Source organism: Arvicola amphibius, chromosome 1 (genome assembly GCF_903992535.2).
Source record: "Arvicola amphibius chromosome 1, mArvAmp1.2, whole genome shotgun sequence".
Taxonomy (NCBI): domain Eukaryota; kingdom Metazoa; phylum Chordata; class Mammalia; order Rodentia; family Cricetidae; genus Arvicola; species Arvicola amphibius.
Window position 1 is genome coordinate 67,216,943 of NC_052047.1, and position 27,870 is coordinate 67,244,812.

The 27,870-nt window shown below is 47.6% G+C and overlaps 1 protein-coding gene across 1 annotated transcript in view; it reads right to left on the minus strand.

The window, feature by feature from the left end:
* The window catches only part of Sfi1 (SFI1 centrin binding protein), a 58,469-nt gene that overhangs the window by 872 nt on the left and 29,727 nt on the right, over nucleotides 1–27,870 (minus strand). Inside the window, exons 9-31 of the mRNA XM_038320304.1 lie at nucleotides 27,164–27,320; nucleotides 24,064–24,225; nucleotides 22,259–22,329; nucleotides 21,064–21,156; nucleotides 18,109–18,206; nucleotides 15,973–16,039; nucleotides 12,647–12,777; nucleotides 11,874–11,955; nucleotides 11,443–11,621; nucleotides 10,878–10,953; nucleotides 10,382–10,477; nucleotides 9,951–10,027; nucleotides 8,917–9,019; nucleotides 7,283–7,379; nucleotides 4,689–4,849; nucleotides 4,192–4,266; nucleotides 3,335–3,409; nucleotides 3,044–3,220; nucleotides 2,719–2,978; nucleotides 1,993–2,097; nucleotides 1,691–1,877; nucleotides 370–508; nucleotides 184–262 (exon numbers count right to left, since the gene is read on the minus strand). Coding sequence (XP_038176232.1) covers nucleotides 184–262; nucleotides 370–508; nucleotides 1,691–1,877; nucleotides 1,993–2,097; nucleotides 2,719–2,978; nucleotides 3,044–3,220; nucleotides 3,335–3,409; nucleotides 4,192–4,266; nucleotides 4,689–4,849; nucleotides 7,283–7,379; nucleotides 8,917–9,019; nucleotides 9,951–10,027; nucleotides 10,382–10,477; nucleotides 10,878–10,953; nucleotides 11,443–11,621; nucleotides 11,874–11,955; nucleotides 12,647–12,777; nucleotides 15,973–16,039; nucleotides 18,109–18,206; nucleotides 21,064–21,156; nucleotides 22,259–22,329; nucleotides 24,064–24,225; nucleotides 27,164–27,320 — 2,747 coding nt within the window. The remainder of the gene's footprint in view (nucleotides 1–183; nucleotides 263–369; nucleotides 509–1,690; nucleotides 1,878–1,992; nucleotides 2,098–2,718; nucleotides 2,979–3,043; nucleotides 3,221–3,334; nucleotides 3,410–4,191; nucleotides 4,267–4,688; nucleotides 4,850–7,282; nucleotides 7,380–8,916; nucleotides 9,020–9,950; nucleotides 10,028–10,381; nucleotides 10,478–10,877; nucleotides 10,954–11,442; nucleotides 11,622–11,873; nucleotides 11,956–12,646; nucleotides 12,778–15,972; nucleotides 16,040–18,108; nucleotides 18,207–21,063; nucleotides 21,157–22,258; nucleotides 22,330–24,063; nucleotides 24,226–27,163; nucleotides 27,321–27,870) is intronic.

Genomic DNA, 27,870 nt, shown 5'->3' on the forward strand with positions numbered 1-27,870 from the left:
GAGGCCAAGTTGGCCCTTCCTGGAGAGGATAACGGGGCCACAAGACACTCACTTCAACCCCCTGGAGTGAGTTAGAACACAAGGGGTCCTAGCACCTGCTGGGGGAAGTGGAACCCCCTGCCTTTCCAAGCCTTCCCATGTCTATTCACATAGACAGGTCCCAGGGCAGCTGGTGGGCCTCACCGAAGGTTCTGCTTGGTGGTCTGGTAGTACTGTAACTGCTGCTGGATCCCCTCCAGCTCAGCCTCAAGCTCTGTGTGGCCTGCAGCAACGAAAGATGAGTTTGACCTTGCTCACCATCCTCTTTAGAACCACCAGGAAGACTGGTAGGACTTTGGGAGGGTGGCCCCAGTGCCTTGACCTACTCACCTGCTACCTCGGAACCATAACCAGGTCCAGTCCTGGTGCTTGTGAAATCCCCAGGAAGGAAGAAATGGGGCTTGGGCCCTCTGGTTAGGGACGGGCATGCCAGAGGTTGAGGTCTAGGGATGGTGGGCTTTACTGACACCTGTAGAGGAAGAAAGGGTGGATGTTGAGCAACAAAGCTAGTGGAGACCCTTCCCAAGGTGAGTCCTGTTCCCGGTTCATTGCCCACAGTGCCTTGTAGCGATAGGGTGATTGGCCAGCACACACAAAGCCTGGCTCTACCTGTTTGGGAAGGTGACACACTGGGAAGTCCCACAGGTAGTCTCTACTATTGAGTGCCACTCTTGTGTAAGGGGACTTTTAGTGCTACCCCAGGAACAGAGGCAGTTTCTGCCCTTGCCCAGTCTTTCACCCCACTAAGCTCAGCTACCAAGCTAAGCTTGGCCTCAGTGGGGAAGGGTATTGTGCGGCAGCTTTCCCAATCCAACACTCCAGAGCCCCAAGTCTTCTCTTCTGTGGAGAGTGGGCATGCCAATATTTAAGTTTTTGTTTGTTTACTTATTTACTAACACAGATGAGCTGTGTAGCATAGGCTGATTTTGAGCTCTCTGTCCTCCTGCCTCAACCTCCTAAGTGCTGGGATTAGGTGTGTGTCACTTCTATTACCAGCCATTTATCACCAGAAACTGCCTCCTTCCTGTTTGCACCCCTCCCCATTCAGCATCACCTCCTTAGGAGCTGACTCACTACCCTTGTGTGCTGCCTGTGCCCTCCTAGGTGACACCTTTGCCCTGCACTGTGGACACTCACAGCCTTGAAGACAACCAAGTGCTGGTCTCGATCACATCTGATAAGTAAAAGGGACCAACTGTCTCACCAGACGCTGGGCCCCACCCATTTCCTTTTAGTGAAAGAGTTCTTCCCTAAGTGTTCCTGGACTCCTTTTCCTCCCTCCACTCCCTGTCCCCAGCAGACTGTCATCCCACAGTGACGAGCCCACTAACATGTCTTTGTGGTTGTCCCCACTTGGTCCTCCAAGTCCATGCTCCAGGCCAGACACGGTACCCTGGAAAAGACCCTCAATTTCTTTCTCTTCTCACTCAAGCTTCCACAGTCCACCTGTCCCCAAGAGCAGAGGCCCTGCAAGGAGTCTGCCTGTAAGCTTCTGATTGTCCTATCACAAGCCATTTCTCAAGGGCTGGGTGTTAGCAGACTGGCCACTGTTTTAGGCCTGGAGTGTAGGGTCCCCAAGCTTGTCAAGTGACCAAGATACTCTAGAAAGAAGGTAACAAGAAGAGCAAAGAAGGCCCAGTGGAGGACTCACCCTGGCAGCGTCTCCCACCCCATGGGGCATGAAGGAAGAAGGAGGCAACAGCTCCGGGGCTGGACTTGAAGTAGGGGGCAGCTTTGAACCAGGGGCATTTGGCAGGACCACGGGTAGGAAGGGCCTCATCAGGGAAAGGCCTCCTGGTGGAGCCATGCTTTGACCATTTTCCAAAGGCTTCTCTAACCTGAGCAGAAGGGAAGGCAGGAGCTGGTTACATCATGAAACTTTTCTCTGGATTAAAGAGGCCACATATTCAACAAAATATAGTGCCTTTGGGGACTCACAACCATTTAACTTACTGCTGCTCCTCAGGGGTGCACCATCCTGAGGACCTCTGGCTCTGCAAACGGTCGAGCAGGAAGGATGGACGTCGTGGCTGTTTTCGTGATAAGCGGGCCTCATTGCTGGGGAGAAATAATCTATCTGTTCGTGGACTGACAAGGTCTGCAGGGGGACCTGAGATCTCGCTAAGCTTCAGACCTTGTCATTTTACAGGGAGACTGGAGGCCAGGCAAAACAAGGCTCTGGTCAAGGGCCAGTATGTGCATGGACGTAGACCCGAGCCTAGACAATACGGCATAACCCTGGCAGTCAGACTGATCCCCACCTGGGTGCTGGAGCTGCACCTCTTTCTTTTGACCTGCGCAGCAAGCTACAATATGGTGTCTGCCCATCAGAAGGGCACAGAGCCCTTCTGGATGGGGGCTTCCCAGTACACTCAACCCATTGTGAGTTATGAGACTCAGTGCTGGTTACTCTGGGAATGGCAGCTGCCTCAGCAAGGGTGGTATGCATAGGGCTTAGAGATGCTATTCAAGGAGGTGGGAAAAGAGCAGGTCCCTGCAGGCCTAAGGCAAGGCATGAAGGCTTGACAGTCTGTTGAGTACCATAAGACAGGGAAAAGCAGACGTCACATCGCTGGAAAGGATGGCCTGACAGAGAGCCTCTGAGCAGCTCTGATGTGACAAGGCTGTGGCAATCTTTGCTCTAGGGCTAGAGGCAGAGGTGAGGCACAGGCCACTCACAGCGTTAGGAGGCAGGGCTCTCCAGCAGCTACTGCCAAGCTGCCCAGGGTTCCCTGAGACGGAGGAGCTGGCAACTTCTTGGTCTCCAGGGTGGTGTCCCCAGCTTCACCAGTAACTCCAGAGAGAAAGGAGTCCTTAAATGTCACTCTTCTGCTGAATGTGATGGGTGCTGGTGCCTGAGACGTCCTGCCTGGACCAAGTACCTTCTTTTTCCAGAGCTCAGCACAGCGGCGGACTGCACAGTGGAGGCTGTGGGCTGCCTGCAACACAATCTCATCAGCTCCTGCCCTGCCCTGCCAGCTCCTCATCAGCAGCCCCAGCTTACCTGGACTTCCTGCCGGGCCTGTAGCTGCTGCCGGAAGGCCTTCACACCAGTTGCAAAGCGCAGAAGCCGTGTGGCACCCTCCTGCAGGAGCTGCTGGTGGTAGGCTTGTGCAGCGCGTTCCAGCCGTGCCTTCTTCCTCCTCCTCTCAAGTATGAATCCCAGCCATGCAGTCCATACCTTGTACAAGAGACGGCAAGAGATGAGGCTCAGGCTTCCATTTGGGCTCCCACGACCCAAACCACAGAGCTGCCCCTGAAGGCAGGAGCAACCAGGGAGTTGTAGAACCATTACCTTTGCCTGCAGTGAGAAGGCCCAGAACCATAGGGCCCGGGCTGTATTCCACTGCTCTTGCTTCCTGGCTGCCAGCTGTCGGCCAGAACCACAGGGTTATTCAGAGGAATGCACAGACAATACAGCCATGGCCAGTCCTAGCTCACCAGTCTCTAGCTAAAGCAACGACCCTCCTGGGAAGGATTCAGGTCCTGGCCTCATCCTGAGATATTCAATATGTTCAGCATCTATGGACTAAAAAAATGACAGTAGAAAAGAAGGAATGGAAGGAGCCAGCAGGGTTCCTAGAGGGATGCTGTGGAGCTAGGAGTGGAGCTGGGAGGCTCCAGCCGAGAGCAACAGTGGCCTATGAACTTGGTTTTACTGAGCAGAATGGGTATGTGTGTGACCTTCTGAGGTTTTTTTGTTGTTTTGGTTTAGTTTGGGATTTTTTTTTTTGTTTTTCGAGACAGGGTTTCTCTGTGTAATAGCTCTGGCTGTCCTGGAACTCACCTCTGTAGACCAGGCTGGCCTCAAACTCAGAGATTCACCTGCCTCTGCCTCCCGAGTGCTGGGATTAAAGGCGTGCACCACCACCAACCCACCCTTTTTTAAAAAATTAAGGCCACAACAAAGACTGAAATTCATTTCACATTAATTTTTGGGTATTATTCCAATGTGTTTAAGATGACACCACTGTAAGAGAAACCTGGATTGAAGAGACTGACCTTCTATAAATGGTATGTGAATGAAGCTGATAGTGGCGGGGGGCGGGGGGGCACAAGGATGGAGCCCTGGGACAAAGACAGTATTAAAGACCGATCTAATGTGGGGCTGAGAAGGCTGCAGGAAAGAAGCCTGCAGCAGGTTCCTCCTACCTGCTTCCTCCACTGGCAGAAGCAGGCCCGACAGAGTCTCTGGGCCAGGAGTTGGGCAGCTCGCCTCTGCAGGAGCTGGGGAGAGTAAACACACAGGGGGTGAGACTCCATTTTACTCTGGTCTAGCCCAGCCGCTGGGGCAGCTGCATGATGAGGCTCCACCCAAGTGGACATCCTCCTGCCAAGAGCTGTTCCAGATCCAAAGGCTCCTATGTAGGTGAGGAGGTCCTAATGGTTCCATAGTTTCCCCAGATCTGAAAAGCTAGGGTCAGAAGAAAGCAGATGTCTCTTCTAAGCCAGATTCTTCTGACACATGCTTGATCTAAGGATGGCCTCTCCTGCTTTCAGTAATTGCTCAGAATGGCTCCCGCAGCCTTGTTCCCACAGAATCCCAGGGCACCCGCATGCATACTAGCTGCCTAGAGTTTTGTCTGGAGACCCCTCCGGAAGACACTCTGACTCAGGCCGAGCTTGGAAAGTACTACCACCTGCCCCACCTTTTTCCTGACACACCACAGATGGTACGCCTTCCACTGAGCCATGCCTTCCTTCAGCAGCTGCTGGCGGTGATGCTGAGCCGCCCTTTGCAGCTGGAATCTCTGCTGGGCCTCCCTCTGGCTGCACAACTGCCAGCGCTGAAACCAGTCACGGAGCCGACCTGAAGCAGACGTAAAGTAGCTGACAACTGTAGAGGATTTTCATTCCTAAGTGACTTTGTAGCAGAGAAGGACTTAGACAGTTGGAGAGGTTATGTGAGGTGATGGCCACCGCATAAGGCCAGGTCAGGTCATCTTTGCACTCTGGGAACTGGAACCAGAACGTCTTGCTGCTGCATCCCCAAGCGCTGTCGCAGAGTTGTATACCTGTGCATGGGCACCAAAGGTGTGCCAGGCCCCAAAGAGTCAAGCCAAGGGCTGATAGGCATGTGGCAGGAGCAGACCCACCATCCCTAAAGAGAACTTCCTCCCAGAGCCGAAGCTTGGAGAGGGTACAGCTTCCTCTTATGAAGCAGGAAATAAAGTTCAGAGAGGGAAGTCAAATGAGCCTGAGACATGACCAGGACAGTGATAAAATGATCCTGCCGTGTTGAGTCTCTGGGCCCACTGTGTAGACCTTGTTGATACAGGAGGTGCTCTGGACCCATTCACAGTCAGAGAAGGCAGCAGTCATGAGCTGGAGACCAGTCATTTTACCATGTCCTGGGTACAGCTTTAAATGTACCTATCTCCCTAGCTACAACTATACCATCCCTAAGTAACAACTTCAACAAGCCCCATTTTATGGGTGAAAAAACATACTGAAGCAGCGGGGACCCCTCTATTCTCTGAAGTCAGACTAGGAAGTATGGTGACTTTTGGTCTGTAATTTTTTTTTAACCTTAAAAAGTAAAGGATCTCACCCCATCAAGGAAACTTCTTGCAACAGATAGAACACACTCCCGTACCTAAGACCCCAGAACATTTTGGAAGAGGGGGAGAAAAGACTCTAAGAACCAACTGATGAGGGAGTTTGCTGGGTGCCTGTCTCCTAGTCCTATCAGAAGCTGCCAACATGGCTGCCTAAATGTGAGCTGAACAAAGTACACCAACGTGAATGGGAAAAGCCATGAAGCTTCAACCCTATACAAAGAACAACAGAAAACTAAGAAACGCTGACAGTGGGAGAAACAGTCCTCACCAGGGAAGAGCACACCAATTTGTTATCCAATACCAAGTGGTCAGCCCTGGAAACAAGTTACAAGTAGCATTCTACAGACTGAGCAGGTTACATTTAGTGTGTGCTTATGTTTGTACACACGTGCATGTGTGCATGCACGCGCTAACAATGGGAAAAGAGGGCAGGATTTGAAAGAGAGCAAGCAGTGTTTTGGAGGGAGGAAAGAAAGGGAAGGGAGAAATTATATAATTATAATCTTAAAAGAAAGGAGTAAGGGTTCTAATTATGTGGTTCAGGCTGGCCTCAAACTCCTTGTCCAGCATTCCTCCTTCCTGCCTTCTGAGTGCTGGGACTATGAGTCTGTATGCTGGAAAATCCTATACCTGGGTCTTAGGATGTCTTCCCTTGAGCTCTAACAAAGTGTGGCAGAGATTCTGAGGTCTTACGATAAGACAAGACAATGAGCACACATCTTTAGCCCCAGTGCTCCAGTAGCAGAGTTCAAGACCATCCTAGTTTATATAGTGAGTTCCAGGACAGCCAGGACTACAGAGAAACCCCTCTCCAAAACAAGACACTGAATCCCAAATGTTACTGCATCCCCTCCCACAGATGGTACTTTGTGCTCCACCTCCTAAGTCCCTGTTCCCAGGACCCCCTGGGAACGTTCCCAGGGCATGTCCTTCAGAGATGGCCCTGCTGCTGCTTCTGCTTCTAGGTCCTTCGCTCATACCAAAATCAGCATTTTCACCTTTCCATGGACTAGGGATAAGATAAGCAGCTCTCAAGGAACTTGCTGGGCTCCCAACACCAGATGGACCTACTGAGGCACACCACCTTGTAGGATGCATAACCAGCTTGTTGTTTTCTGCCCCACCCCAGTAAGACACAGCTATTCTGGGCTGACTCTGGCTATTGAGGCCTAGCCTCAAGGATGAGTACCGGATTCTTAGCATCTCAGGTATGACTTAGATAATATTATTATCTTTTTCTTTTTTCTTTTTTTCTAAGACAGGGTTTCTCTGAAGCTTTGGAGCCTGTCCTAAAACTCACTTTGTAGACCAAGCTAGCCTCGAACTCATGGAGATCTGCCTGTCTCTGCCTCCTGAGTCCTGGGACTAAAGGTGTGTGCCACCACCACCCAGTTGGATACTATTTATTATCTTAAAGCTCACTTAGTAAATGTATGTGATATATACTATATATCTCACCATGGAGGACCAAGAAGGGCAACAACCGGAAGATAGAAGAACCCAGGAGGGATTCTCCCCCAGAGCCTCTGGCCTCCAACACTGAGAATATCGGGTTTTCTTTGAAGTCTCCTAGCCATGGGAGTGTCAGGGAACCAACATACACAGACAGAGCACACGGAACCTTGGGAAGTCCTATGTTCATACTCTTTCCGGCAATGTTTGTTCCCACAGGTCTCTCTTACCCCTGGCCAGTGCTTTCTGGGCCTCCCTGAGGGCAGCTGCCTCCTTTTCTCGGTAATATATCTGCATTGATGTAACCTCCCGCCACTGTACCAGGACCTATGGACAGGCAGGGAAAGAGAGGTGATCAGTTCATGTTCTGAGGTCAAGGACACACTGTGACCAGTGTGTGTGGGGTCCTCGTGAGGTATTACTGAGGAATTAACATTTGACCAGCCACCCACACAGGTCTGGGTTGGGACTTCAGGTCTCTCACAGGAAGCCTGACACTTTCCTGTCAGGAGGATTTAAACTTTGTACTGTGCCACAACAAGTGACATTGTTACATAGATTATAATCCTATTGTTATTTGCTATGCAGTATTAATTTTTTCTTACACAGGAAATCCAGTAACAAAACCCTTTGTGGGGCGGTGTGTGCTGGTGCATACCTTTAACCCCAGCATTTGGGAAGCAAAGACAAGTGGATCTCTGTGCGTTTGAGACCTGCCTAGTCTACACAGTGAGTTCTAGGCCAGCCAAGGCTACATAGTGAGACCCTATCTCAAAACAAAACACAGAACTCTGTGCGTGGAGGGGTGTTGTATGCATATATGTATGAGCATATGTGCAGGTGTAGAAGACCCACAAATCCAGTGTGTTCCTCACATTCTCCGTCTTGTTCCCATCAGAGGCTCTCTGGGGCTGTCTGGACAATGAGCTCTCAGGACATCTTATGTTTACTCCAGCTCTAGGACAGGGGCTACAGACACACATAGCCATACTCAACTTTATTTGGGAGTTTGGGATTTGAACTCAGGTTGTACTCTGGGATTTGAACAGCATGTATTTTTAACCACTGAGCCATCTCCCCAGCACCACTACACACATTTAAAGAAGTCAGGAAGCCAGATGAAGCTTCATAGTCATGATACCCCACTCCCAGCTGAGTGGCCTCTCTCTTTAGAGCATTAAACCCAACTAGATCTGATCATCTCCTCCCAAGGTAGGGGCCAACCAGGCTGTCTTGAGCATTTCTAAGAGGCCAGCCTTCACCAAATGCAGCTGCTGCCTCCTCAGGGAACTACATGGTCACCAGCAGGTAGACCTAAGCCACTCAAGAGCCTCTAGCAATCTGCTTTCTTCTGAACAGTCATGACCCATGGCCTGCCTCTGCTACTGTTTCTGTCTGAACCACTTCTTTGTATTATGTCCCAACACCATGCACACCCATAGCATGGAGCCGCAGGGTATTCCCATGCATCACCCCAGCCAAGGCAGCGAGGTGGTCTGAGTCATTTCAAACCATGGGTGCCCAGGAACTTCTTGGGATGCTCCACGCTTTCTAGCAAGCCTCCAGGGCCAGTCAGTAAGATCTGGTACTCTTCAAACAAGGACACCAAATCTCAGTGGCCTCCAGGCTTTATCAATGTTTAATGTTGCACAGGCGTGGTAAGTGCTGGCTCTGGCAAGAACTAGTTTGGCTTCTATATGACATTATTTTTATTTTAAAGAACAGTGATTCCGAATTCAGTAAAAAACAAACATACAGTACCTACAGACATGTATGTCACTCTGAGAGTTCCTTATTAAGTGCCAACACCACATGCTGCTGGAATGTGACTCCCAGGCTTCCTGGTGACCAGTTTGTACCTCACCTTGGAGCACAGGGTCCTGTTGTACTGGGCTCTTGCTTGGGAGGTTTTTTTGGCCATATCCAAACGGGCCATGGTGTTTTCCCTCCAGCGATGTAATGCCCACCTGCAAAGACATGGGCCAGGTGAGAGCAGTGACCCCCCCAGTTTGGAGGTCTGGGAGGCTTCTGGGAATCACCCTTACTCCTCTCCTGAGGAAGGACTCTGCCTGAAAGCACCTGTTCCATTGTCCCTCAGGCTCATGCTCTTGTCTCCACCCAATAACAGATGCTCAGTGTCTGCTCTGTGCTAGGTACTAGGCGGGACTAGGCCCCAGCAGTACATCAGGCCATCACTGAGTTCTTGAGATAAAGACAACACAGCTGTAACCAAATGGCAACAATTCAGGTGATTCACATCGAGATAAGAGGCATATGAACGCTAGTGCCTACTTGCCAGAGGCCTGCTTTCTCATTCTGGTCCATCTGAGGGACTACATGGAGCTTTGTGGGACTGCACAGGAGTGGCAGTGTTAAAGTCCACAAGGTCCAAGCCTACACTCAGCCAGAACAGCATGTGCGGAGTAAATGCAGAGGGAAAGGGAACGGGTTGTCCACCTGGAAAAGAGTGAGTTCAGAGCTTGGGTTATAGGACCCTCAGTGGTGACAGGTAGAGATGGTCCTCATGGGGTGACTCTGAGGAGCAGCTGGAAGGGACTGTCTGGGAGCTGACAGAGGATTGCAGATTCCACACAGGAGTGGGCATAAAATAATGCCTCAAGAGGCACAAGATATTAGGTGTGAGGCAGGGACAAAAGAACGCTCAGAGGAACAGGACAGGTGGGGTCCATGTGGGCCTCTGGTGAGGTGTCTCAGTGTCTCAGCTGTCTTCCAAGGTTACCTTGCACATGGGAGATCAGGATATGCTGAGGTGAGCCAGAAAATGCAGAACTTGCTGCAAGAAAGCCAGAGCTCCCACTTGAACAGACTAGGCAGTTGTCTGCATAGCCTGAGGCAGAACTGCCCCCACCCCTACCTGACTCAGCACTGGGGACTCACCTCAGCAGCTGCCTGTTGTGCCACCTCTCCCTGGCTGCCACCTCCTGTAGCACATTCCTCACCCTGTCCTGGTAAGTCTGTGGGAGATGAGGAGGTCACTGGAGGCCACCCTTCAGCCATACTTCTCGCAGTCTCAGAGGTGCATTGACCACAGTGGCTACCATGTCCAGAGCTCTCAAAGAGTAGGGAGAGGTTGAAAGCCCCCATCCCAAGGCCAGTACCCACCCCCACTGTAATGTCCCACAAGGCCCAACTCCGAGCTAGACTCACATAGAAACCAGCTTTCCAGGAAGGCTGGTACCCCAGGCAGCACTTTTTGGGTACTGCTCTGTTTGAGCCTTGCCAGATCACAAGGAGGGACATGAACAAAGAACCCTGCTGAAACTCCCGCCCCCAATCAGGGAGACCTGGAAGAAAGCGTTGGCTCATACCAGCCACATCTGCAGAGCCCTGTGAAGCAGGGTGTGCTGACTGTGAAGAGCCGCACGCCTCAGCTTTCGCTGCTCTTCTGTCCTCAGAGCCAGGCACTGTGCACAGGAAAGAGTAGATACTATGGGCCCATCCATCCATCCATCCATCCATCCATCCATCCATCCATCCATCCATCTCCCTAGGGGTCGGGGGGTATCAAATGAGCAAGTGTCCAACAGGAAATGCTGGACAGGGGCTGGTTTCAATGTTACATCCTTAGCAGAGTTTATGTGAATGCCAGGCCAGGATCTTTACAGTAAGTTCAAATAAGAGCAGCCGGACACATTAAGGACAAGAAACCTTGAGTCAATCCCTTACAAAGTGAGCTTGCACTGCCCCACTGTGCCTTTGAGCAGAGGAACTGTGGAGGAGCCTATCTGCTTGCTGAGTCATGCAGACAAACAGCCCCACCTGTCCAAAAGTCACACTCAGGCTGTGCCCATGCCGAAACTGTACCTCGCTCCACATGCTCCAGGACCAACGCAGGAGCCTTGCTGAGTGGAAGTGTGCAGCCAGTGTCCTGCCCATCCTCCTACGGGGAAACAGAAGAAGGTCAGCAGGGTCTAGACCACAGGGGCCTCAGGAATCCCCTCTGCAGCCCTGGGAGTGAGAGCTGTCTAATGACCTGGGCCTTCCTAAGAAAGGGCACAGCAATTCAAAATTTTGCAAGTAACCTCATGGCTTCAAGGCCAGACATCTTTGTCTTAGACACACAGGCTGCAAGCATTCCCCATTGTAGTCTTGTGGTCTGGTAAACATTGCCACAACCTGCCCACTAGCCAGATGTCAGCCACCTGTTGGGCTCATTACTCTATGTGCCGCCACTGACTACAGTCACTCTACATGGATTCTGGGCAGGAAACAGGGTGTAGCTTCTGAGCATGAGAGCACAAGGATGGAGCCCAAGGTGCTGTCCCTGTTTCAGGCTGAATTTCTGGAACACATGACTATGGGTGGACACTTGAAGCCGCTGCCAAAGCTGGCCCGAGGTGGGAGAGCTCTGTAGTAGCATGCTGCTCACTCTGTTCTCAATCCTTGGGCACTTTCCCTCCAGACGCAGAAAGCCTTCCTGAGCAGCCTGCTGTGGTGGTGAGCACAGGCCATGGTTTGCTGCTCCCGCTCTTGGTGACATGCTGCTGCCTGCTGGTGCCACATGAACCAGGACCTCCGCAAAAGCTGCTGCTCGGCCTGCAGTATAGCCTGAGGCAGGATAGGAGAAAAAAGTCCAGTCCAGGAGGACAGCAGATCAGAGGCTAAGGGAGAATCTGTGACCAGTAAAGAACTGCTTCCCCAGGCTGCCTGTGAATGTCCAGATCCTCCCAGGCTCAGGAGCACCAGGAAGGAGCCTGGCAGGGTAGGCTGGAGTTTGTGCAGCTTCCTGAAGAGCAGCCCAGGACAAGTGCTTAAATGGATCCTGCCTGCAAGAACCCACACAAAGAGAGAGCTACACACCATTCTCTCGGCCAAGCGGTTTTCTCGATGTTGAGACATCTTCTGCTGCCAGATAGCAAATACTTGCTTCTCTAATGTCTCCCTAAACACACGAAAATGAAAAAAACTGACTAAAAGTAAAGCACTTACAAAGAAAGACAAACAGATCTAATGGAGGCTGGTTTGGCTCCGATGCCCCTCAGCTCCTTGACCTTTATAACTCTGTGCATGACTATGGGTCTAAGACAGTGGCTTTCAGCCTTCCCAGTTCCTCATGTTATGGTGACCCCAACTATAAAGTTATTTTTGTTGCTACTTCATAATTGTAATTTTCTACTGTTATGAATTGTGTTTTCCGATGGTCTTGGGTGACCTCTGTGAAAGGGTCATTTGACCCCTCCAGTGGGTCACAACCCACAGGTTGAGAACCACTGTTCTTAGACTCCAAAAGACCATATCTTACAGAATAGGAACGCAATACTTTAGGGAAATTACACAATGTGAGGCTCCATTAAAGTTCTCATTACAGCACTAACAGCAAACTCAGCGCTCATGAGACAAGCGCAGAGGCATAGACACAAGCTGTTTCATAATAGAGATGGACGATCGTCTTCCCAGGGTAACTCTGACTGATTTTTCCTGCTACATGAGGTCAAAAGGGTCTTATTACTGAAACCCAGAGGAACCAGGGACTGGGGGTTGGGAAACCAGTGAAGCGAAGCCAAGGCATTATAGAGTTTGCAGAGCTGGATTGGAGCTCTCTGTCCCAGACAGAAACTGGCTGCGAAGCACACCTGTGAAAACGCACTGCTCTTGTGTGCAGGACTCGACTGTGCTGGCGCCATCGCCAAAGTCTGTACCACATGTGGAAGGCGGCAGGCAGTGCTCTTTGCTGGAAATGCCCATCTGCTCTGGCCTGCAGTAGCTAAAACAAAATGACAAATGGCCTTTACTTTTTTCAAATGAATGTTCAGAGTCACACTCTTCTGAGATAAGATTTGCTTCTCATACAAATAAGAAATGTCATGTTTGATCTTTGCCAATTCACTAGGTGACAAATGTGCCATGAGCTGGTGTGCAGCGCAGCCCTCGAACCCCAGCACTCAGGACGAAGAGACGGCGGATCTCTGTGAGGTCCAGGACAGCAAGACTACATGAGTTTATCTGAACCTCACTAATCCAAAGGCCCTTAAACTTGGCAGCAATCCTCTACCCCTTGGGTGATAGCATTACAGGTGTGTGTCACCACACCCAGCTTCCAGATAAGCCCCAGAAACATTCTGATGTGGTCAAAGACAGCTGATCCATGCAAATCAATCAACACTCATCTGGTGAGCACTGTGCTGGGCTAAGACAGGCAGGCCATACCCTTAAGAGGCTAAGGCTAAAAATTCTACCAAGGAACTTCTACAACTCATAAACACTTTCAGCAATGTAGCAGGATACAATATTAACTCAAAAAAATCAGTAGCCCTCCTGTCCACAGATGATAAAAGGGCTGGGGAAGAAATCAGAGAATCAACACCCTTCACAATAGCCACAAATAGTATAAAATATCTCGGAGTAACTCTACCCAAACAAGTGGAAGACTTGTATGACAAGAACTTTTTAAATCTTTGAAGAAAGAAATTGAAGAAGACACCAGAAAGTGGAAAGATCCCATGCTCTTGGGTAGGCAGAATTAACATAGTAAAAATGGCAATCTTACCCAAAACAACCTACAGATTCAACGCAATTCTTCAAAGACCTCGAAAGAACAGCCCTCAACTTCATATGGAAAAGCAAAAAAAAAAAAAAAAAAAAAAAAAAAATAAGATAGCCAAAACAATCCTGTACAATAAAAGAACTTCTGGAGGCATCACAATCCCTGACTTCAAACTCTACTACAGAGCTACAGTACTGAAAACAGTCTGGTAATGGCCTAAGAACAGACAGGAGGACCAATGGAACCGAATAGAAGACTCGAATATCAATCCACACATCTTCCAACACCTGATCTTTGGTTCTTTGGTAAAGAAGCAAAAAATATCAAATGGAAAAAAAGAAAGCATATTTAACAAGTGGTGCTGGCATAACTGGATATCAACATGTAGAAGAATGAAAATGATAGACCCATATCTATCACCATGCACAAAACTCAAGTCCAAATGGATCAAAGACCTCAACATAAAGTCAGCCACACTGAACCTTATAGAAGATAAAGTGGGAAGTACACTTGAACGCATTGGCACAGGGAACTACTTCCTAAATATAACCCCAGCAGCACAGACACTGAGGGAAACAATTAATAAATGGGACCTCCTGAAACTGAAAAGCTTCTGTAAAGCAAAGGACACGGTCAACAAGACAAAATGACAGCTTACAGAATGGGAACAGATCTTTACTAACCCCACATCAGACAGAATTATTATTATCTCCAAAATATACAAAGAACTCAAGAAATTGGACACCAAAAGATTACATAATCCAATAAAAAAAATGGAATACAGACCTAAACAGAGAACTCTCAACAGAGGAATCTAAAAGGGCTGAAAGACACTTAAGGAAATGTTCAACATCCTTAGTCATCAGAGAAATGAAAATCAAAACAATTCTGAGATTCCATGTAAGAGTGGCCAAAATCAAAAACACCGATGACAACTTATGCTGGAGAGGTTGTGGGGAAAAGGGAACACTTTTGCATTGCTGGTGGGAATGCAAGCTGGTACAGCCTCTTTGGATGTCAGTGTGGCGATTTCTCAGAAAATTAGGAAACAACCTTCTTCAAGAGCCAGACCCAGGGGCTGGAGAGATGGCTCAGAGGTTAAGAGCACTGTCTGCTCTTCCGGAGGTCCTGAGTTCAATTCCCAGCAACCACATGGTGGCTTACTACCATCTGTAATGAAATCTGGCTGCAGGCATACATGGAGGCTGAATACTGTGTACATAATAAATAAAAATTAAAAAAAAAAAAAGACCCAGACCCAGTAATACCACTTTTGGGTATATATCCAAAAGAAGCTCAATCGTGACACAAGGACATGTGCTCAACCATGTTCATAACAGCTTTGTTTGTCATAACCAAAACCTGGAAAAAACCTAAATGCCCCTCAGTTGAAGAATGGATAAGGAAAATGTGGCACATTTACACAATGGAATACTACACAGCAGAAAAAAAATAACGACAGCTTGAATTTTGCAGGAAAATGGATGGAGCTAGAAAACATTATTTTGAGTGAGGTAACCCAGACACAGAAAGACAATTATCACATGTACTCACTCATAGGTGGTTTTTAAACATAAAGCAATGAAAGCCAGCCTACAAACCACAATCCCAGAGAATTTAGACAACAATCCAGACACTAAGAGAGACTTACATAGATCTAATCTACATGGGAAGTAGAAAGTAGAAAAAGACAAGATCTCCTGAGTAAATTGGGAACATGGAGACCTTGGGGGAGGGTTGAAGTGGGGAGGGGAGAGGCAGGGAGAAGAGCAGAGAAAAATGTAGAGCTCAATAAATATCAATAAAAAAGAAAAAAAAAGACAGAGTTTGCATAGTGGTGAAGAATTCGTTGTGTAGCCAAGGATGGCCTTGAACTTTTCATCTGTGGCTCCCACCCCTCAAGAACTGGACTCACGAGCATGTGGCACACCTGTGCCCAACTGTCAGAAATGACCTGCAAGTCACACATCCCTGCTACCCTAGCTTATGGCTGAGGGAGCAAGACTTAATATATACTATATTAAGGTAGTATACCCTTAATAAAGGCACAGTCTAAGGCAAAGCAGGTATGCAGTAGGCATCTCTTCCGTGGAGAGCAGGCAGGGTGGCACACTCCATAATACCCAGTGGTTAGGGTAATGGGACAGGTGTGTGCAAAAAATAAAGGGATGTGTGTGAAGACCTAAAAGCCTGGGAGGAACCACTCCTTACCCCCAACAGCGTCTATGTCTTCCAGCAATGAAGGAATGGGACTTGAACTGGAGAAAATAACTCCATGGTTTTACAATTCCCTCCAAATACAGTAGCCCCAAAAGCAGAACCAGGTCTCCTGGGGTAGCCTTTCCCAAGCATCTTCCCAAAGCCAGAAAATCCCATTAGTAGGTGCTGAGCTGCCTGCTTTGGTGTGCTCTGTACCTGCTGGCATCTTCTCTGCTGCACATATCGTAACCACACCCTGACACACTTGTGTAGGACTGTCATCCTGGAAGAAAACACAAGAAAACCAGAGAACTGTGTATTGGCACTGTCAGGTGTCGAGCTGTAAGAGTGTACTCTTTTTAAGGCAGCTGCTTCTAGGTACAGTTACTTCCTGAGGGTTCAGGGCACCCCAGGGGCTTACTGCTTACTGGTTACATCCTCGGAGAGAGGAAAGTGAAGAACTTACTAACATGAAGTCATCGTCTCCTGACCTTGGGCTTTGGCTGGTTTTAAACTCCAGCATTTTCTTGAGGTCTGTTTGATTGATTTTTTGCAGGGCTTCACCTGTGCCAAGCAAGCACCCACTGCTGAACTACACTCCAACTCCTGGCAGCCCACTGGGAACCTAATCAGACCGCCAAGCACAGTGTGCTGGGACTTCAGAGAGGACACCTCCTGGGTACCCTGAACTTCCTGGAGTCACAGCACCCTCGAGGGTTTCTCAGGACTCTCGGCACATAGTGATACTGAGTGCCATGATACATGCTTGGCCTTGTATGCCAGGACTTAGAATAATGGCACACCTTGACAACTCTGAACGAGTCAGGCTTTTTTTTTTTTTGTCTTTTTAAATTTTATGTGTGCTTTTAAAACCACAGGCCATAGATGTAGCTCAGTGGTGGAGATCTTGCCTAGCATGTGTGAGGAACTAGGTTCAATCCCAGCGCAGAAAAGAAAAAGAGAGAGAGAGATAAATCTTATGTGGGTAAGTGTTTACCTGCATGTATGTATGTGCACCACGTGTGTCTGGTGCCCATAGAGAGCACTGGGTTCCCTGGAACTAGAGTTACAGATGGTTGTGGCCATCACGTGCATTCTGGGAACTGATTTGGGTCCTCTGGAAAAGCAGCCAGTGCTCTCCAGTACTGAGCCATCTCTCCAGTCCCAAATATTAGGATTCTTATTGACTCATTAAAGATATGCTCTGAAGCTGGAGATACAGTTTTGTGGTAGAACACATTGCTTAGCATGTGAAAAGTGCTGGGCTGGATCCCTAAAACAATAAGTAAATAAATAGAAAAAAAAAAAAAAACACCAAAATTGGACCAGTAGCTGCGAGTTACATTGATGACACTGGAGGTGGAGATCGAGACATCATTTAACATGACGAATGTCTCTGCAGCAAGAGAGTCTGGACCAAGGGGCTAGAGGAAGACAGCCTTGCAACTTTTATTTCCATTTCTATATATTTTTAATTTTTTTCATAGATATTTACTTAAAAATAAATGTATTTGTTAGGCAGATGCAGCACACTTCTTTAATCCTAGCACTCAGGAGGCAGAGGCAGGTTGATCTCTGTGAGTTCAAGGCCAGCCTAGTCTACAGAGTGAGTTCTAGGACAGCCATGGCTACATAGGAATACCCTGTCTTGAAAAACAAAAATAATTAAATAAAAAGATGTATTTAACAGAATGACTGGCTCTAAATTTCCAGGACCACCTAGCCCCAAATATCACCCTAACCTGACCTTTCACATTAAAAATCCTTCACTGCAGTGCAGGAGCTCCAGCTCCCCTTGCCTGTGTAAAGCAAGCACTCTGCACTGAGCTATATCACCAGTCACAGTGGACAGGGACCAAAGGCCTGCAGAAGAATGGAGGCACATACAGTGGTGGACAAGATCCAACGCAAATTGCATCCTCTCACCTCCCACATGACCTGCCAAAAGCAACCACACCTAGGAGCCATTACTTTATAGTGTGGACTTCACCAAGATAAACCCCTTATGTTTTTTGTTTGCTTGCTTGTTTGTTTTCTGTTTTGTTCTAGGTGACAGTCCTATGCAAGTATGATGCATGCACAGAGAAGATGCAAGCAAAGATACACACAGGTCTCGCTGTGCAGCCCTGACTGTCCTAAATCCTGCTATGTAGACCAGACTGGTCTTGAACACACAGAGATCCACCTGCCGCTGTCTCCTGAGTATTAAGATTGGGGCCTAGTGCACACCTGGCTAAAAGGCCTTTCAGAGTTGAGAAGCTAACTCATGCCAGAGTAGTCACTTCCTACTGGAAAACCCTGTCAGAATTACCCGGGGTCCCTAGAGAGCCCACAGCTCAGCTGAGCTCCTACCTGTAGTGGGTCCAGGCTGCATGCAGGGAGGAAGGCTGCATTCTCTCTTCCCTCTGCTCAAGTTGACACTGCCAGAGGTTCCAGAACCTACGAAGCAGCTGCAGAATGACAGGAAGAAAACAAGTGTATCATAGTGAGAAGTGAGAGGAGGCCTCTGAGTGTAAGTGCTGCCCCCCAGCACACTGTGACCTTCCACAGGGAGCAGCCCAGTCACACTGATGGCCTAGGGAGCCATGCTCTGGGCCAGTATAAATGGCTCTTCAAGTAGACAGCCACATGAAAACAAGTCTGGGTGCTATAGAAGAATTTTTTTTTTGAAACAGGATCTCACTATGTAGCCCAGGCTTAAACACATGATTCCCTTGTCTCCATCTCTCAAGCGCTATGCTTATAGATACTGTACTATGCCGCTCAGCAGACAGTACCATTTTTCTTTTTTATTTTAAATAGATCTCTATTTATTATGTATGCAGTGTTCTGCCTACAAGTATGCTCAAACACCAGAAGAGGACACCAGATTCCATTATAGATGGTTATGAGCCACCATGTGGTTGCTGGGAATTGAACTCAGGGCCTCTGGAAAAACAGCCAGTGCTTTTAACCTCTGAGGCATCTCTCAAGCCCTGTAATACCATTTTTCAAAGTCATTTTAAAAATTAAAACTCTTTACATATTGGCACTTAGGAAGTTGCTGTCAAAGTGTTTAACTTCCATGTCTAACCCTCTGGGTCTACAGTCTCATTTATAAGAACTACACAGATAAAGGAAATTAAGTGATATAAAAAAGGAACAAACAAGCCAGGCATGGTAGCACACACTTTTAATCCCAGCACTCGGCAGACAGAGGCAGGCAGGTCTCTGTGAGTCTAGCCTACAGAGCAAGTTCCAGGACAGCCAGGGCTGTTACACAGAGAAACCCTGTCTCGAAAATAAAAAATCAAAACAACAACAACAAAACAAAAACAAAAAAGAACAGACATATTGAGAATGAGGATATAATAAAAACAACTAGCCTGACGTCTTCTAAGAGCCAATGTCATTGTCAAGGAAAAGATATACATTATGCTAAGTGAAATACGCCAGTCACAAAACAACAAATAGTAATTCTCCTTTGAAGTCTTCAAAACATCAAACTGATAGGGAGAGAAAGTAAAAAGTAGCTGCCAACAGAACAACGGAGCTGGTGGTCCATGTGTACAATGCAAATTTGGTGGTGTTTTTAAGAAGAGCCAGGGAAGTCCTGGCTGGTCTAGAACTGGCTATCAAAATAGTATATTTTTGGTCCAACAAGATGGTGAAGTGGGTGAAGACACTTGTGATGCAAATCTGACCCAGCTGAGGAACATATGAACATAGGAACTCAGACCATGGAAGCAGAGGGCCAGTTTCCGAGCACCTCCTTCCCTTACTGCTTCCTGCCCCCACTACACACACACACATACAGACAGACATAAATGTAAAGTTTTTTAAAAATTACAACTTTTATGTGTGTTGCTACAACTCAAAGACATAAGAACCAGGGACTGGAGAGACAACTCAGCAGTTAAGATACTTGCTGATTTTTTTAAAAGCCCAGAGTTTGGTTCCTAGCATCGACATCAGGTGGCTCACAACAGCCTGAAACTCTAGCTTTGGAAAATGTTGCTCTAGATTTGGTGCTGAGGAGACATGACCATAGGAGCACAGTCATGGGTTCCCGTGGCAGGGGGAGGGAGCAGGAAGATGGAAAATGGAGACAGTTCCAGGTTATATGGAAGGGCTGTCTTCAGACAGACAAATGAGTAACAACAAATGTACCACGTGAGCCCTGATTGAATCCTAAAGTGAAAAGACAATCGGAGGGACAATTGTGGAAATCTGAAAATGACCTGGATGGCAGCAGACGTCTGCTGTTAATTTTGTTAGAAATTATAAAGATCTGTGGTATGTAAAAAAAATTGCTTGTTTGAGGTTGATGCATGCCGAAGTATTTTTTTTTTTTGGTTTTTCGAGACAGGGTTTCTCTGCAGCTTTTTTAGAGCCTGTCCTGGAACTAGCTCTTGTAGACCAGGCTGGCCTCGAACTCACAGAGATCCGCCTGCCTCTGCCTCCTGAGTGCTGGGATTAAAGGCGTGCGCCACCACCGCCCGGCCATGCCGAAGTATTTAAGTATTTTTATAACTTACTTTGAAATTGTTTGGGAGAAAATTTGAAGCAAATATTAATGAATATTGGGTCTAAGCAGTATACAGACCATTATACTAGTTCTTTCTGTTTTACTATGTGCTTAATCATTAAAAAAAAAGAAAGTAAGAAAGAAACCTACACTCGAAACAAAACCAACAAAGAGAGTCATTGCCCTTGGTGAACACACACAAGGCTCAGCAGTTTATATTACCTGGGGTGTCCTGGACAGGGTGAAAAGCGTAATCTCTCTCTCTCTCTCTCTCTCTCTCTCTCTCTCTCTCTCTCTCTCTCTCTCTCTCTCTCCCTCCCTCACCCCCTCCCTCCCTTCCTCCTTCCTTCCTTTCATTTTTGTTTTGTTTTGCTTTGTTTTTTGAGACAGAGTTTCTCTGTGCAGTGCCATCTGTTCTGGAACTCACTTTTTAGACCAGGCTGTCCTCAAACTCAAAGAGGTCCACCTGCCTCTGCCTCCTGAGTATGGGGATCAAAGGCATGTGCCACCACCACCTGGCAAGTACTGATTTTCTTAGTAGACTGAAGTGAGATGGGGTGAGTGGGGAGCCCTAAAAAAGGCTAAAACAAATTTCTCTTTTAACAGATGCAGATTAACAAAAAAAACAGGCATTACTATTTTGGAATCTAAAGTTCAAATGAAGTGCCATGCACAGTAGTGCACACATATAATTACAGGACTCCGGAGTACTGTGAACTCAAGACCAGCTATACAGTGAGTTCCAGGCTGGCCTGAGCTAACCACACAGCAAGGCCCTGTCTGGGAGGGGCAAGTCTCACCGTAGTATCATGCAGCTGGTGAGCAAGGTTCCTTCTTATTCGCCAGAGACGGGCCTGGGTCACATTATCTTTTAAGGCTCTGAAGCAAGAATGCTGCACACAGAAATGACACGGATTGAAAAGAAGCATCAGTGTCTGCAGACGTGTGAACAAGGAAAGCTGTATCAGAAGCCTCTGCGGTTCAGGACCACTCCCTTTCTCTGGAGTTTCTCTACCTTGCACCTAATAGAACCAAACCTACCTAGCTCTCAGTAATACTGGCTTCACACAAAAACACGCCCTCGCCTCTGAACAAGAGACTGACTCCCCATGACCCACAGGAAAAAGAATTCTAAAAAGGGTGAACACTGCGTGGGTATGGCACCCGTGCTGTTAGTTCCAGACTTGGGAACTCCCTAGAGTTAATGTGTATATTCATTTGCATAACTATAAATGTGGCTTTTCAGAATAAACTGAGTCTGTGATGAAGGGTACCCATTGTCAACCCAACTTGATGGCAGCTAGGACCAGGTGGGATCAGGCCTCTGGCCCCGCCTACTGGGGGACTGGTTCACAGAAGTGTGCAGACCCACCTCACTCCTGGCTGGGATCCAGGGCTGCATGCATAGAGAAAGGCAGCTGAGCAACTTAACCAGCTGTTACAAGCTCCTGCTGCCTTGACAGACTGTACCTTCAACTGTGTGCTTAAATGAAATCTTGTCATCTCTGACTTGCTTTTACTGGGATATTTTATCACAGAAACAAAAAGACACTAGGGACAGAACCCTTGGGTCCACATTCCCAATTCTGTCACTACCTAAGCAAAACGCCAGAGGGAAGAGGCTGAATTGGGTCAGGGATTTCCCAATTGTGTTCTGTGGAGCACCAGAGGCTCCTAAAGTCTCTGAAGGCCAGCTCCTGAAGTGGGGGCAGCCCACAGGACAGGACACAACTCTCCAGACCTTGATTCAGGCTTAGGATCAGGACTTCTGTGTTATACACTGGGTCTCTGCCACTCAAAAGAGGCCAACTGTAAAGTCCCAGGATCAGATTCCCCCTCTGAGGTTCCTTAACAACTCCACATCCCTGACTCTCAGTTTCAAACTGTAAACACAGACTACAGCCACTCAGAATTGGCTGCACACAGGGGCTAGTATCGGGGGGAGTGCTAAGCAGATGCCACCACAGCTGCCCCAGACCCGGGTACTGTTATTACCAGGAGGTAGTGCCGGTGGTGTTCTTCTGCCGCTGCATGCTGGGCAGCCCCTTCTGCCTGCAGCAGCATGTCTGCAGGAATTCCGTTAAGGCCTCCAGTCTCACAAGGCTCCTGGCCCGATACAATAAGAATGCTTCCTGTGAGCCACCTAAAGGGCATGGATCTAGCATAATAGGCCTGCTAGGCAGGCTGATAACCACCTGTCTCCTCCTGGCGATTCAGGGAAGCACAGAGGAGTGCAAACAAAGAGCCAGGTCATGCCTCCTCCCTCTTGACACCCATCCAATGAAAGGCAGAGTCTGAGGAAACCTGCCACCAAGTTCAACAAGCATTTGGAATCATCACCGAGCCAGCAGCCTTGATGGTTTGGCATCATGGTCTGGTAAGATGATTGAGCTGGGAGCATTAGTTATTTTCATATCTTTTCTAATCTTGTAATCCTCATGTACTCAGCTGAACAACCCATGTGCTCTGCTCCGGAACCTCTCTCATGGCCTGCTTTTCTTGTGCCCAGCGCCTGACTTGTCCCTCACATGAGTCCTCACAAAGATGGGCTCTCTGGGAAGTCTCTCTCCTCTAATCTAGGCCCATATTCTTTTTAAAAACTTCATGTATGGCAGGGATCGCACATGCCTTTAATCCCAGCACTTGGGAGACAGAGGCAGGTGGATCTCTATGAGTTCGAGGCCAGCCTGGTCTACAGAGTGAATTCCAGGACAGACAAAACTACAGAGAAAAAAAAAAAAAAAAAACCCTGTCTTAAAAACCAAACCAAACAAAACAAGACAAAAATAAATAAGTAAAAACCCCAAAACTTCAGATTACATTCATCTGTGTTTGCATGCATGCATGTGCCATGGTGAAGGCCAGAGGACAACTTGCAGTCATCTGTTCTTTCCTTCTACCAAGTGGGCTCCAAGGCGCAAGCTCAGGTTATGAGGCTCGGCAGCAAGCTATCTCACTGGTTCTAGGAACATCTTGGCTAAAGCACAAATTCAAGGGTATTGATTCTTATGAAAACTCCCGACGCCACCAGGATAAGGAGTAAATCCCTGAGTGTGGCACACAGGGCTCTATGGGAAGTCCCCAGACCACAATAACTGTCCTATGAGCCATACTCACCACACATTTTTTTTTTTTCTGAGACAGGTTCTCACTATGTAGCCTTGGCTGGCCTGGAACTCATTATGTTGACCAAGTAGGCCTCAAACTCAGAGACCTGCATGCCTCTGCCCGAAGTGCTGAGATTCAAAGTGCGCGCCATCACGCCTCTCCAGTAAACCTGTGTAAACACCCACCCTCTGCCAAAATTTATGGTCACCTAGGACTTACTTTCAGCTCAAATGTGTCTTCCTTACCTGAACCTCCTGGGAGGCCAGAAACCTTTTACTTTATTATTATTTTTGTTGGTTTCTTTAGAGACAGGGTTTCTCCGTGCAGCTTTGGAGCCTGTCCTGGATCTCACTCTGTAGACCAGGCTGGCCTCGAACTCACAGAGATCCACCTGCCTCTGCCTCCCAAGTGCTGGGATTAAAGGTGTGAGACCCTACACCACTGGGTGCTTTTTACTTTAAAATACAAAACAAAAGAGTCTGAGATAGAGTCTGGATGTGTGTGTAGTCTATCACAGCAACAGAAACCTACCCAAGACACCAAATACATGAACTTAAGTTGGAATTCAACACAAATCAAGACTTGGATGGACAAATGTAAGGATGTGTAGCTGAGGTATCCAGATCCTCGCACTGTGGACATTCTGGGGGAGGAGGGGAGCAGGGCGATGAACAGGCCAGTGCAAAGGATACAGTGCTTCCAGTGTGCAAAGGCCCTCCGCAGGGCCATCTTCTGGGCCAGTTTCTCCACCAAGGCCTGGTGGGCAGACAAGCTCTGCCTCCACTCCCAGGCCCACTGCCAGTCACAGAAATATAACTGGAGCACAGTGACACGGTGGAATTGTGCAGCCATTTCTGCAACAGAGAAATAACTCTTAGGTACTGCTCCCCACAGCAGGGAAACGACACGAAGGCTAGACCCTGCTATTGACAGAGAGCAGGGATTCAAGAGCACTCCCATGAAGAATCCTTATTACAGGTTGACAATGTAGCAGAGACAAAGTGTGTGTTTTAAATGCGAGACTCCTTGGGTCAACCCCAAACACCACACACAGAAGAGTTGTCTAGACACTAGAAGGTTATTGGACCTCTAGAATTACTTCTCTTTCCAAGAAAAAAGGGCTGTAGTTTTAGGGAAGTGTGATGGCTAATCCTGGTTGCCAACTTCATACACTTGGGAAGAGGGAACAGTTGACTACGTCCATCAAACTGGACTGTGGCCTGTCTGTCATGCCAGTGGTTATTTGTTGTTGTTTATTTTTTTTCACTAGTATAGGAGGGCCCAATCCATTGTGGACGGTACCATCCCTGAGCAGGAGAAATATATTTTCTCCCCAAGGGCAGAGGCTGTTAGCTGCTGATATGCAAGAATGATAACCAACACTTTCAAAAATACTGTCTGATTTTTAACTCTACTTGGAGGATTCTGGATAGGCTCAGTCTCCAAGGAAACATACCACTCCAGTGATTATGTTGGCAAAGGACTCCTGAGCTTTCAGCCATACTGACCCTAGCTGCCGGATACACGTCCTTCCAACACTAATCAGCTGACAGCTGGTAAACTGAGCCCTCCAAAGTAGGCTGTTGTTTGAGGCACGTGATTGAAGACCATGATGCTAAAGAGCCTAACAGCCTTTGCTCTCCAGTCTTGGGCAGCTGTGGAGCTGGGCTAGCACCACTATGCTTTACAGAACCAATGTTGGTAGTCTAGGGATTCACTTGGACAAGAGCCTGAGCATCTAACCTAGGGGTACAGTGTTTGATTCACTTCTATGTAAACTCAACAAGCTTGCTTAAATAAAGCATCACAGATCATGGTCCTAGGGTAACCTGGACCAGCAGGCTGTTCTCAGTGACAGGGTCCTAAGGGAAGGAGGCCAGGAGATGAGAAGATAAAGAAGACAGGAAAGCTGTGGTCAGGAGGTCTTACATAAGTTGTTTTATGCCAAGCAGATTCCTGGTTTTCAAGAAGGAAAGCCTTGGATCGATCTAATCCTTAACACTAGGGGTTATTAACCCTAAAACTGTTTGGGAAACCAAACCACAATGATAGTACCCATGAGAATCCCACATGCCGAACTTGTAATATGTTAATTTTTTCTTTCCTTTTCACTTAAACTTAAAATGTTTTCAAAAATATTTCAATATCATGCTGGATGGTGATGGTCCTAGTTCTCAGGTGGCAGAAGTAGGTGGGTCTCTGTGTGTTCAAGGCCAGCCTTGTCTACAGAGCAAATTCCAGGACAGTCAGAGCTACACTGAGAGATCCTGTCTCGAAAAACCAAGATAAAAAATTTCAATACACAAATTATATGTATTTGCATAAGGGAGGACAAATTCAAATAATCCAAGTATGTGTTGAGGGCTGGGCTGATCCAAGGCTATCCCTGAGGCCATAAGATGTGGAGAAGGAACACAGCCACTTGTCTAAAATCAGAAACATGGTGACAGAGCAAGTTAGCCTGGGGTTAGGGCCTTGTGGAAGCTGTAGCTTCAGATCCACCATATGGAGCTGTGGTCAGCAATACCAGGCAACTGTGTGTTGTAAAATAGTAGTTAAAGATGCCTTACATTTGTTTGTGCTGTGCAACATTTGTTTCATGATGCAAAGATGTGTTGCATTCTTTTATGTTGCATTTGCTTAACTCTGTGAAGTTGTGTTACTCTGCCTGGCTAAAACACCTGATGGTCTAATAAAGAATGGATGGCCAATAGCAAGGCAGGAAAAAGGATAGTGGAGCTAGCAGGCAGAGAATAAAAAGAAGGAGAAAACTGAGAAGAAAAGATCGAGGAGCAAGAAAGAAGAAGAGAGGAAGACTCCAGGGGCCAGCCACCCAGCTACATAGCAAGCCACAGAGAAAGAAGTAAAACAAGGTATATAGTCTGTCACCCCTGAAAATGTACCCACTCCTGAACTCAGCTATGAAGGTAATCACTAGCTGAAGTGCTGCTCAACCAGAGACACTGAAGAACGAGAACATTGGTCTGGCGGTCTCAGATCTCACTCTTACTCATGCTAGCTACAGCTTCCAAGCCAGTGCCATTTCAAGAGACATCAGCGCAGCAGTCAGGTTCATTAGGGCTGGCCTGACAGTTGGGGTGGTTAGCTCTGGGATGAACCGGGTTTATTTGGGGAGTCTCATCACTGGGTACACCAGAAACCCTTTTCTGAAGCAACAGCTCTTCTTGATTCTTTGCTTTGTCCTCCCAGAGGCCTGAGGGCTCTTTTGCCTAAATGTGGCCTCCTCATCCTCGTCAACATACGAAGCTGCTGTCTTGACCCCACCTGACATAGTCCTTTCTCCCATGACTCCTCTATTGTGTATGTCCCCTTTCCTGTACTGTCCCAGGAAGTCTGGGAAAGTAATTGGCACAGGGTTTGACAGAGAGAAAGATGATAAATAAACACTGTATTAATAAGACAAAGAAGGCAAGTCATTCTAAAAATACAAGTAATCATTAAAACTGGCATTCTTGATAAAGAAGAAATACAATGTAAAAACAAGCACAATAAAAAAACTGTAAATATGATCATACCCATCACAATATGGAAAGTTAGCATTTGAAATCAAATATAAAAGAATCAATACATTCAGACTATTTGAATAGAAGTTAGGCATGCTAGGGAAAGCCAAAAGGAAATAAACGAGAACCAAGGATGATGTACTTTTCTAAATTTCCTGTTGTCCAAATTGTGGTGTAAGGCATTCAGGTTCCTCTTCATGAAGGGCCACAGGCAGTGGGGAGACTGCTCCGACCAGGCCAGGCTTGGAAGCCCAGGCTTCCTACTCACCGTTCTGCCATCTCTTTACCCTGCAGATGTGAAGGTACTGAAGCCAAGCCTTCAAAGATCTCTGCTGCTGCCAGCGCTGATGGTGTCGCACAGCAGTGGCCACCTTCCCTCTCTCCTGCTGGCTGGTTAGGAGCTGCTCTTGCCATTGTGACCATGCCTGGAAAGACCAGATCAATGTCATTCTCAGCCACACAGTGGGTTTGAGGTCAGCCTGGGCTACGTGAGATCCTGCCTCAAACAAAACAAAATAAACTTGGGGGGAAAAAGAAGCTACAAACAAAAAAGTGAAGCTGTAAAAAGTAACTTACAGGGCTGGAGAGATGGCTCAGAGGTTAAGAGCACTGGCTTCTCTTCCAGAGGTCCTGAGTTCAATTCCCAGCAACCACATGGTGGCTCACAACCATCTGTACTGAGATCTGGCGCCCTCCTCTGGTGTGCGAGCACACATAGAGGCAGAATGTTGTATACATAATAAATAAATCTTAAAAAAAAAAAAAAAGTAACTTACAGCCAGGTAGGGGAGCATACACCTCCCAGCACCCACTCAGGAGGATTTCTGAGTTCGGGCAAGCCTAGTCTATAGAGCGAGTTCCATGACAGCCAGGGCTACAAAGAGGTGGGGGGGGGGGGGAGGAGAAGAAAGTAGCAAGTACATGATGGGTTTAGGGGAAGCTTCTGAGCTCAGCTCCAGTGGTGACTTGGCTGAG